Source organism: Labeo rohita, chromosome 10 (assembly GCF_022985175.1).
Source record: "Labeo rohita strain BAU-BD-2019 chromosome 10, IGBB_LRoh.1.0, whole genome shotgun sequence".
In the NCBI taxonomy this organism is placed as follows: domain Eukaryota; kingdom Metazoa; phylum Chordata; class Actinopteri; order Cypriniformes; family Cyprinidae; genus Labeo; species Labeo rohita.
Window position 1 is genome coordinate 13,314,799 of NC_066878.1, and position 12,279 is coordinate 13,327,077.

At 37.0% G+C, this 12,279-nt stretch overlaps 1 protein-coding gene and 2 pseudogenes across 1 annotated transcript; all 3 read right to left on the reverse strand.

Annotated features, from left to right (window-relative positions):
• The window catches only part of LOC127171682 (protocadherin beta-7-like), an 83,027-nt pseudogene extending 71,238 nt beyond the window's left edge, over positions 1-11,789 (reverse strand).
• LOC127171687 (protocadherin beta-15-like) lies at positions 1,011-5,077 on the reverse strand. Its single transcript, XM_051120486.1, has one exon. The coding sequence runs from the start codon at positions 4,159-4,161 to the stop codon at positions 1,753-1,755; it is 2,409 nt and encodes an 802-aa protein (XP_050976443.1). The 5' UTR covers positions 4,162-5,077; the 3' UTR covers positions 1,011-1,752.
• Positions 5,213-7,633, reverse strand: LOC127171690 (protocadherin gamma-A12-like; annotated as a pseudogene).
• Positions 11,790-12,279: the final 490 nt, after the last annotated feature.

The following is a 12,279-nucleotide window of genomic DNA, read 5'->3' on the forward strand; positions in this document are numbered from 1 at the left end:
CTAAATCACACATTTTCTGTTTGTGCTGCAAAGATGAAATGTACCCCATTTAATAGCAGACACTTCTAACTATTTTGAGTCACATTTTGAATGCACTGGCTTAAAACAAGTCCAAGATACAGACAAAAATGTTACATCCATCCCTGGTCTCCCCTATGGAAAAATCCTGAAAACTTTGTCAACAAATTTTGAATGTATGCAAAATGTATAATATCCACACATTTCTAGTTACTGTGTGGTTAATTCTCATTTTGCATTTTCAGAAAGTTTTGGAATATTTGTCCAAATATTTGTTTGGTTATACTAACCTGTTGAGATTTTGCTTGCATCAACCTTGTAAATGTGTTTTTTGTCATTTTATTAAAAAATGTTCTGAGGAAAATCAAAAGTAATTACAATTTTAAAAATATTTCAAGTGCGATTTATGAGATTTGTTGTATTTTAAATCCAATCTTTCTTTGCAAAAGGCATAAAGTTAATCATAATGATTTCAAAGTTAAGGATTCATTAATTTGAATATACATTGAACAAAACAATCATATCACAACATGTTATTTGGTTACTCAATATACATTATATTTGACAAAACATCCCATGTTTCAGTCGTGACTACACATTTTCGGTAATGACAGTAATGTTTTGGTAGTAACCGCATCACATAATTTTAACTTGCATACTAAACACCAAAACATACTAAAATACTAATAATTCACATAACTGTACTAAAAATGTATTTCTTACAAATAAAGGATTATGTGTTCCGTTTTGTCACTACCAAAATGATGATGACGTGTTTCAGTCATGACTGTTTCGATAGTGACAATTTTAGATGCTTTTGAAGCTAGCTCAAAGACGCTAATCAGCACAATGTTAGCTAGCATAGTCCTGAAAAGCTGTACACACTTAGTGCAGAAAATATAAAATCAATATTTTTTTTTAACTTAACTTAAAAACAAAACAAAAAAAGAGAGATATTTTATATATATCATCTGTATTTTATATAAGTCATCTGTCAGTTTTAGTATTTTTTTTTAATCTTTTTGTAATTTTTTTCTGAAGTACTAGGACAAGAAATCTTTTGCTTTGATTTGGCATGTTGTTTCTTTATTTGACAACTTGCTTGTGTGACAGTTTGTTTCATGAAAGCTTACGTTTTCAGACAAAAAGTTACAAATGTCATAAAGCCACATAAAACCACAGTAAAATAATACATTGAAAGCTACTAAAGCTACACTGAACAAGGATTATATATATATATATATTTATATATTTATTTATTTTATTTATTATTTTTTTTTTTTTGAAAGATTTACAAAGGTTTTTGTATATACCTTTGGGACAATTAAAAGGGAAGGGGGTGGAGGGTAAAATAAAATAATAGTGAGTGGTGAATTAAAAGAAGAAAAAGAAAACGTAAATGACAATTCCATTTTATTACCTTGTGTTAATTGTTACAGTGCTGTAAAGATTTAGATTTTTCCTTTTACAAGAATCACATCAGTAAGTATTTCACTTTACAGATTAATTAAAATGAATGTGTATTTTGAAACTGTTAAATAGTCATGACAGAAAACCTCAAATATGTACAACTCCGACAGAGAATAATGTTGACTGTGAGGCTAATGATACATAACAAATCAGAAATGTTTGCAAATAGTGTTTTTTTTTTTTTTCTTTCTTTTACAGAATATAAGAATCAGCACAGAATCACACAAACAAATACACAAAGTGAAGCCAATACTAATCAAAGTATTAATTTACCAGAGTGGGGTAGCTGAGTCCTTCGCCACTGGTGTCACTAAATGTGTTTGTTGTTTTTTCATCACGACACAAAGTTTGAGCAAAAGGAATTGTGTTTTCATTGTAAGACGTGATAAACTTAAAGTCACTGGTGCGAGAGCCTGTGGTTAGATACGTGTCATAGTTATAAGAGCTGCGGAGAGTTCCTGCTCCATCCACCTCTGCATAGTTGGGAGGGAGATAGGCGCTGGGAACAGCAACTGCTCCATCAAACAACAGTCTGGGCTTTCTCCTGTGACAAAACTTCACTGCTACGATCAGTATGATGAACGTCAGGAAGAAGGTGGACACACAGACTAATGCAATGATCAAATATGATGTTAATTTAGAGTTGTTGTCCTCATAAGTCATATCTTTAAGTTCAGGAACTTCAGAAAGGTTGTCAGAAATGAGTAAATTCACAGCACAGGTTGTAGAAAGAGAGGGCTGTCCGTTATCCTTCACTGAAATAACAAGGTTCTGCTTCATATTGTCAGATTCAGAAATATCTCGTTGTGTTTTAATCTCTCCACTATGGAGACCAATGGAGAAAAGTCCCGGATCAGTAGATTTGACAATCTGATAGGACAGCCATGCATTCTGTCCAGAGTCAGCATCTACAGCGATCACCTTGGACACCAGAGAGCCTGAGAGAGTCGCTTTAGGGACCATTTCAGTCATTAAAGACTTTCCATCAGGAACAGGGTATAATATCTGTGGAGAGTTATCATTCTCATCTGTTATGAAGACTTTCACAGTCACGTTACTACTGAGTGGTGGAGATCCATTGTCTCTGGCAACAACTTTAATGGTGAAGTTTCTGAACTGCTCATAATCAAATGATCTTACAGCATGAATCACCCCTGTATCTCCATTAATAGATAGAAATGAGGACACTGGGATTCCATTGACTTCACTGGGTACCAGAGAGTACAGTACTGTCCCGTTCTGTCTCCAGTCTGGGTCATTTGCACTGACAGAACAAACAGAAGTGCCTGGTTTGTTATTTTCACTTATATAAGCGCTGTAGGACTGCTGCTCAAATACAGGGGAGTTGTCATTGATATCAGAAACTGATAAGTAAATTATTTTGGAGGATGATAACGGTGGAGTTCCCCCATCAGTAGCTGTTAAAGTTATGTTATAATGGCTAATAAGTTCGCGATCCAGGGGACCTGTAGTGACAATTGAGTAATAATTTTTAATAGATGGATTTAGCTTAAAGGGAACATTTTCTTGAATAGTACAGAAAACCTTTTTGTTATCCCCTGTGTCTTTATCCTGAACATTAATAATAGCCACTTCAGTGCCAGGCTCCACATTCTCTGGGATTTGATTCTCATTAGATTTTAAATCTATAACAGGAGTGTTGTCATTAAGATCAATTATATTTATTTCAACTTTTGCATTAGAGGCCAAGCCAGAACCATCCTTGGCCTGTATAGGTATCTCATAATTATTTTTGTCTTCAAAATCTATTGGACCAATCACTTTAATTTCTCCACTTATCTTATCTATAGAAAAAAGCTTGGTAGCTTTGTCTGAAATTCGGCTGAACTCGTACATTACATCCCCATTCACTCCTTCATCAGCATCCACAGCGCTTACTTTGACTACCATAGTATCTAAAGGCGAGTTTTCTAAAATGCTGGCTGTATAAACAGGCTGAGTAAATACCGGTACATTGTCATTCGCATCCAGGACAATGACATGAATTACAGCAGTGCCAGATTTCACCGGAGTTCCACCATCGATTGCAGTAAGAACCAAATCCATATCCTTCTTTTGTTCGCGATCTAGTTCTTTTTGCAGTACTAGCTCGCAGTATTTCCCTCCTTCGGCATTCGAGTGAACTGATAAAGAAAAGTGTTCGTTTTTCTCAAGTAAATAATTCTGAATACCGTTTTGGCCGTCATCCGCATCATGCGCTTCCTCTAAGGGGAAACGTGTTCCTGTGCCTACAGATTCGCCAATTTCAAGTTTGATTAGCTCATTGGGAAATCGTGGTGAGTTGTCATTTATATCTTCTATTTTCACTGAAATGCGATGCAGCTCTAGCGGGTTTTCTAGAACCAGGTCGTATTTTAAGACACAGGATGCTTTTGATCCGCACAGTTCCTCTCGGTCGATCCTATCCGCCACAATAAACTGCCCTTTTTGCAGGTTAATTTCACAAAAGCGATTTCCGTATTCTTCCGTGTCTAACCGAGCTTTTCTTGACAATAGCCCATCCGTTTTAAGACCGAGATCCTTCGCAATATTTCCGATTACTGATCCTTGTTTCATCTCCTCTGGTACGGAGTAGCTCAAATCCCCATTGCTTTCCCGCATGAACAGTAAAATAAACGCGATGCAAGTCGACCAAGAAAAGAATCCGAACATATTTGCCGTTTGTTAGTGTCAGTTAAGTAAATTCAGACTCCACAGTCCACTGTGATGTTTACATCAGCACACAAACCTATACAATGATGCGTTTGAATAAGGCGTGTCGTGATGTTTAAAGTATTATGACAGAGGGAGGGCAGCCATACAAGATACTGCATTCTTGGTCAATAGCGACCCTTTGAGTTTGAATGTCTCATTACAATTATACATCAAAACAGATACAAAAACAAATGTCAAGGAAAGCTGTTTTCCCCCTCAGGATACCAGTAAAGACACCGGAAGCAGGCAAAACCACATAACCTCATTCTATTAATGTATCAAAAACTACAAAATAAACAACAAATTGCTACAATAAGAGTAGTAGAAACACTGTTATAAAGACGTCATAAAAAAATAAAATAAAAATAATAATAATAATAAAAAATAAATAAAACATTCTGGATGCTCCTGGGTCGATTTTTAAAACACAGACATGTGAAGTGGGACAATGTAATGTAAACACAATAATGAATGAATTAATTATGGACTGTATTTTAAGACGTTTTTGTCTGAGAATTAGCTGATTCAACGTCACAAAGGGAATCTTTGTAATTAATTATAAAGGTATTCATAATGTACACTGGAATGCATTATATGTTTTCATAAATAAATGTAACCAACATTACAATGCATTATAATATAGATTATTTGTTAAATTCTAAAATTGGCTGCTTATAATGTTTTAATACAATATAAGTTCTAAGTATACTTTCTACTTTTGAAAGGTGTAAAACTATAGATAAGTATTATAATGTATTATGAAAATTACTTGTGAGATTATATAATGCATGCAATAAGTTGCATTACAAGGCAAAGTTAATGCATTAAAAATACTTAATGCTTTATATAAAAGCTTCAAGAAAGTCTAACAGCCTCATCTATAGAATTGTATAATGTGCTTTGAATAAAACAACAAACTGATTTATTAAATAGGCCCACCAGCTGCCTCTTCTGTGTTGAGGAAGTGTGTTTTCATTATAACTGATTTCAGAGTCCCACAAACTTAAAGTCACTTAAAGTCACTAGTGCGAGAGCCTGTGGTTAGATATGTGTCATAGTTATAAGAGCTGCGGAGAGTTCCTGCTCCATCCACCTCTGCATAGTTGGGAGGGAAATAGGTGCTGGGAACAGCAACTGCTCCATCAAACAACAGTCTGGGCTTTCTCCTGTGACAAAACTTCACTGCCACGATCAGTATGATGAACGTCAGGAAGAAGGTGGATACGCTAACCAATGCAATGATCAAGTAGGATGTTAATTTAGAGTTGTTGTCCTCATAAGTCATATCTTTAAGTTCAGGAACTTCAGACAGGTTGTCAGAAATGAGTAAATTTACAGCACAAGTTGTAGACAGAGAGGGCTGTCCATTATCTTTCACTGAAATAACAAGGTTCTGCTTCATATTGTCAGAGTCAGAAATATCTCGTTGTGTTTTGATCTCTCCACTATGGAGACCAATGGAGAAAAGTCCCGGATCAGTCGATTTGACAATCTGATAGGACAGCCATGCATTCTGTCCAGAGTCAGCATCTACAGCGATTACTTTGGACACCAGAGAGCCTGAGAGAGTTGCTTTAGGGACCATTTCAGTCATTAAAGACTTTCCATCAGGAACAGGGTATAATATCTGTGGAGAGTTATCATTCTCATCTGTTATGAAGACTTTCACAGTGACGTTACTGCTGAGCGGTGGAGATCCGTTGTCTCTGGCAACAACTTTGACAGTGAAGTTTCTGAACTGCTCATAGTCAAATGATCTTACAGCATGAATCACCCCTGTATCTCCATTAATAGACAGAAATGAGGACACTGGGACCCCTCTGATTTCACTGGGTACCAGAGAGTACAGTACTGTCCCATTCTGTCTCCAGTCTGGATCATTTGCACTGACAGAACAAACAGAAGTGCCTGGTTTGTTATTTTCACTTATATAAGCGCTGTAGGACTGCTGCTCAAATACAGGAGGATTGTCATTCACATCTGAGACAAATAAATGAATTGTCATGGAGGTGGATAATGGTGGAGATCCCCCATCTGTGGCTGTGATGGTAATGTTGTAATCAGACTCTTTCTCTCGGTCTAGAACTTTTGTAGTCACTAGAGAGAAATAGTTTTTAACAGATGGGTTCAGTTTGAAAGGAACATTTTGCTGAACTGAGCAACGAATCTGCCGGTTTTCTCCTGAGTCTTTGTCTTGAACATTAATGATTCCCACCTCAGTGCCTGGCTCAGAGTTTTCAGATACCGGATTATTCAAAGATTTTAGGATGATTCTAGGCGGATTGTCATTAACATCAGTTACATCTATTATAATTTTAGCAGTTGATGCCAATCCAGATGCATCTTTAGCTTGAATTCCCATTTCATACTTTTTGTCTTTTTCATAATCAATTTCTCCAGTCACCACAATTTGTCCCTGTTGTCTTATCAATAGAAAATAATTTTACAGTTTTATCTGATATTCTACTGAATTCATATGTCACTTCCCCGTTTGGACCTTCATCAGCATCAGTGGCGCTCACTCTAATTATTTCTGTTCCTGAAGGTGTATTTTCAGCCAGAGTGACTTTATAAACAGACTCACTAAACACTGGGACATTATCATTAGCGTCAAGAACAGTGATGTGTATGACAGCAGTGCCAGACCTCTGCGGTGAACCACCATCAGTGGCTGTGAGTATCATATCTATCTCCTTCTGCTGTTCACGATCCAACTCTTTTTCCAACACGAGTTCAGCGTACTTTCCTCCATCCGCAGTATCAAGCACAGTCAATATAAAATGTTGATTTTTCTCCAGTGAATAGCCACTAACGGCGTTGCGCCCAATATCTGAATCATGCGCCTCGTGCAAACGGAATCGCTGGCCTTTAACTGCTGATTCTGTAATTTCAAAGATAATACGTTCATTTTGAAATCGTGGTGCGTTGTCATTTATATCCTCAATTTGCAGAATTATACGGTGCACTTCAAGAGGGTTTTCCAGGACGAGCTCATAACTGAGAATGCAGGGAATTTGTGATCCACAAAGCTCCTCTCGGTCTATTGTCTCTGCCACGATTAAATCACCAGTATTCAGATTGATATCACAGTACCGTTTGCTGCTGTCCTCCGTGTCTATCCGAGCCTTACGAGCAGATAGTGGTTTTATATCCATCCTAAGATCCTTGGCTATATTTCCAATCACATACTGGCGTTTCGTTTCTTCCGGAATATTGTAGCTCAGATCTGAACAGATGGTTTTCAAAGGAAACAAAAGGAAAGCCAAGAAAAACGCAAAGAAAGGAACCGAAAATAATCTGTATTCCATTTTTGAAGAGCTGATGTTGCAAATGCTCAACAGTAAATGACTCTTTGACGATGATATTCCAATAATTCTATCAGCATCGACAGGCGGTTACTCCATTTTGTGCGGCGTTTATTCTAACAGACAGAGCTCATATTGCATACATTACGTGTGGGTGGAGAGACGCATCAGTCTTGGTGAATAGCGACACTGTGAGTATTTTTGGGTCATTGCATCATTCATGTATTTATTAAATAGATAGGGATTAATCAAGTGAAGTTTGATGTTTGTCAACACCTATTATTTTAAAATTCCAATTTACTTTAAAAAAATATATATAGGAAAGAAATTGAAAATGATCACACATTTAAAGATAAAGAAAAGCAGACAGTTCTGGCGCTGTCCATGCTTGTGGTGCTGAAACTGGGTTACCTCAGGAATATTTAACAATAAAAAACTAGCGTAACTTTTACTTCATATTAAATAAAAAAGTAAATTAGGTTTAAAAATTATGTTTATTATGCTGTTCAGCTTCAAGGTTTTTTGTAAGTTTTGACGTATATGTGCAGTGTACTATGAGCCTCAAAGTGGTAATTGTTCTAACACTTTTTTAACAATCTGCGATAGAACTTACAAAAAAGCTAAGTTTGTTTTTAGGCTAAAACTATAACAGAAAATCGCAAGACACCGTTAAATCTGACAGATCTCAAATGCACAGTTTAGGGAATGCCACATAATCTTTTCTAAACATGTTTGAAGAACGCACTTGATCACATAGACAAACAAACAAACAAATAAATATATATATAATTTGTATTTTTACCAGATTTGATGAACGAAATATTGAAGTACTGTTAATGGTGTGCAGGAAGTACACAAATTTATGAAATCAAGAAGTCGCTTCCTGCATAATCTGGTCCATTTAATGAAAACATCTAACATCAGTAACGTTTAATTGTGAGGTATTTCAAAGCTTATTACTGTGCAATATGTATTTCTTTCTGAAGAAATTATCGTGGAAAGTAAGTGAATTAGGGCACGTTTTCAGAGCTACATTACAACAGTCAGTACTGGTGCTGTCCAGACTTGTGTTTCTGAAAGCGAATGACCTCACAGACAGATTCGGCAAAAAAAAACACCTTAATAATTCAGACTTCACCTAAAACAAATGAGAAAATTCGGTTTTAAAATAAGAATGAATGTCTTTGTGTCAGGTATTAAACACTCCTGTAGTACGTTTTAACCTAAATGCTTTGCACCAAAATAATAACTAATCAAAAACAGAAAAATACATAGACTAACTGTTAGAGCTAAGCCCTACCCTAATGATGCTATATACAAATAAAAAATAAATAAATAAATAAATAAATAAATAATGCGATATAGAGTATTAAAGACTGTAGAAAGAAAGAAAGAAAGAAAGAAAGAAAATAGAGAACTACCACGAAGATAAACATATGTAACTGGTCCAAAATTCATCAATGTAATGTGGTATGACGTCATACCAGATACTGATTGCGATTTAAATAGTTTTCATTATAGCAGTGGCATAGATACCCTCAAATGAAAGGCAGGAAATGAAGAGAGATGATATTATACAGAAGTTTGTAATGAAGTGCAGGTTCTCATAAATAACCACCCAGATGTTTTAAACATAAACCGCTTTAAAAAGAAGTACCTGATATAATCATTATCATCTTCATCAACGGAGACACCAGGAAATCCAGTAATTAAAGAGAGTCCAGAAGAGTTTAAATTCTCTTACCTCATCTTCATTTCCTGTAACGTCAAGTGTTATCATGCTCGAGCCAAATTGAATATTGTGCTCCTTTTTCAGAGTCCCACCAGCAGGAAGTGTGTTTTCATTATACGAGCTCACAAACTTAAAGTCACTGGTGCGCGAGCCTGTGGTTAGATACGCGTCATAATTGTAAGAGCTGCGGAGAGTTCCTGCTCCATCCACCTCTGCATAGTTGGGAGGGAGATAGGCGCTGGGAACAGCAACTGCTCCATCAAACAACAGTCTGGGCTTTCTCCTGTGACAAAACTTCACTGCCATGATCAGTATGATGAACGTCAGGAAGAAGGTGGACACACAAACTAGTCCAATGATCAAGTAGGATGTTAATTTAGAGTTGTTGTCCTCATAAGTCATATCTTTAAGTTCAGGAACTTCAGACAGGTTGTCAGAAATTAGTAAATTTACAGCACAGGTTGTAGACAGAGAGGGCTGTCCGTTATCCTTCACTGAAATAACAAGGTTCTGCTTCATATTATCAGATTCAGAAATGTCTCGTTGTGTTTTGATCTCTCCACTATGGAGACCAATGGAGAAAAGTCCCGGATCAGTCGATTTGACAATCTGATAGGACAGCCATGCATTCTGTCCGGAGTCAGCATCTACAGCGATCACCTTCGAGACTAGAGAGCCTGAAAGACTCGCTTTAGGGACCATTTCAGTCATTAAAGACTTTCCATCAGGAACAGGGTATAATATCTGTGGAGAGTTATCATTCTCATCTGTTATGAAGACTTGCACAGTCATGTTACTGCTGAGTGGTGGAGATCCATTGTCTCTGGCAACAACTTTGACAGTGAAGTTTCTGAACTGCTCATAGTCAAATGATCTTACAGCATGAATCACCCCTGTATCTCCATTAATAGACAGAAATGAGGACACTGGGACCCCATTGACTTCACTGGGTACCAGAGAGTACAGTACTGTCCCGTTCTGTCTCCAGTCTGGATCATTTGCACTGACAGAACAGACAGAAGTGCCTGGTTTGTTATTTTCACTTATATAAGCGCTGTAGGACTGCTGCTCAAATACAGGAGGATTGTCATTCACATCTGAGACAAATAAATGAATTGTCATGGAGGTGGATAATGGTGGAGATCCCCCATCTGTGGCTGTGATGGTAATGTTGTAATCAGATTCTTTCTCTCGGTCTAGAGCTTTTGTAGTCACTATAGAGAAATAGTTTTTAACAGATGGGTTCAGTTTGAAAGGAACATTTTGCTGAACTGAGCAACGAATCTGCCGGTTTTCTCCTGAGTCTTTGTCTTGAACATTAATGATTCCCACCTCAGTGCCTGGCTCAGAGTTTTCAGCTACTGGATTATTCAAAGATTTAAGGATGATTCTAGGCGGATTGTCATTAACATCAGTTATATCTATTATAATTTTAGCAGTTGATGCCAATCCAGAACCATCTTTGGCATGAATTCCATTTCATAGTTTTTTCATTTTCATAATCAATTTCTCCAACCACCATAATTTGTCCTGTTGTTTTATCAATTGAAAATAATTTTACAGCTTTATCTGATATTCTGCTGAATTCATAAGTCACTTCCCCGTTTGGACCTTCATCAGCATCAGTGGCGCTCACTCTGATTATTTCTGTTCCTGAAGGAGTATTTTCAGCCAGAGTGACTTTATAAACAGACTCACTAAACACTGGGACATTATCATTAGCATCAAGAACAGTGATGTGTATGACAGCAGTGCCAGACCTCTGCGGTGAACCACCATCAGTGGCTGTGAGTATCATATCTATCTCCTTCTGCTGTTCACGATCCAACTCCTTTTCCAACACGAGTTCAGCGTACTTTCCTCCATCCGCAGTATCAAGCACAGTCAATATAAAATGTTGATTTTTCTCCAGTGAATAGCCACTAACGGCGTTGCGCCCAATATCTGAATCATGCGCCTCGTGCAAACGGAATCGCTGGCCTTTAACTGCTGATTCTGTGATTTCAAAATTAATGCGTTCATTTGGAAATCTTGGTGCATTGTCATTTATATCCTGAATTTGTAGAATTATCCTATGTACTTCAAGAGGGTTTTCCAGGACGAGCTCATAACTGAGAATGCAGGACATTCGAGATCCACAAAGCTCCTCTCGGTCTATTGTCTCTGCCACGATTAAATCACCAGTGTTCAGATTAATATCACAGTACCGTTTGCTGCTGTCCTCAATGTCTATCCGAGCCTTACGAGCGGATAATTGTTTCACATCCATCCTGAGATCCTTGGCTATATTTCCAATCACATACTGGCGCTTCGTTTCTTCCGGAATATTGTAGCTCAGATCATCACAGACGGTTCTCAGAGGAAACAGAAGGAAAGCCACGAAAAACAAAAAGAAAGGACGTGAAAATATTGTGTACTCCATTTTTGAAGATTTGATGTTGCAAATGCTTAACAGTTAATGACTCTTTGACGGATGATATTCCAATATTTTTATCGATGTCGACGGACTGTTACTCCATTTTGTGCGGCGCTTATTCTAATAGACAGAGCCCATACTGCATACGTTAGGTGTGGGAGGAGAGATTCAGCAGTCTGCACGCTTGGTGAATAGCGACACTGTGAGCATTTTTCTGTTCATTGCAACATTAATATATTTATTAAAAAGATTACAGTGATCAACCAAGTTAAGTCTCATGTTCCTAAGCGCTTTTTATTGTAAGATAATTTATATAAATGTGTAGCTATAACTGTATTGGGAAGGAACTAAAAAAATTCACGCTATCAAAGATAAAGTAGGACAGTTCTGGCGCTGTCCAGGCTTGTGGTGCTGAAACCGAATGACCTCTCAGACAATTCATATTAAATCATATTAAATCAACGAGTAAATCCGTTTTAAATGAAAAGGGACGAATATCCCTCTATTCACTGCTTTAGCCATACATATTTCTTAGGTTTTCACATAGATGTACACCTTTAGGCCAACTCCGTCAAAACTAAAAAGCTAAATTTTATTTAATTTTATTTAACTGAAAATCTCAA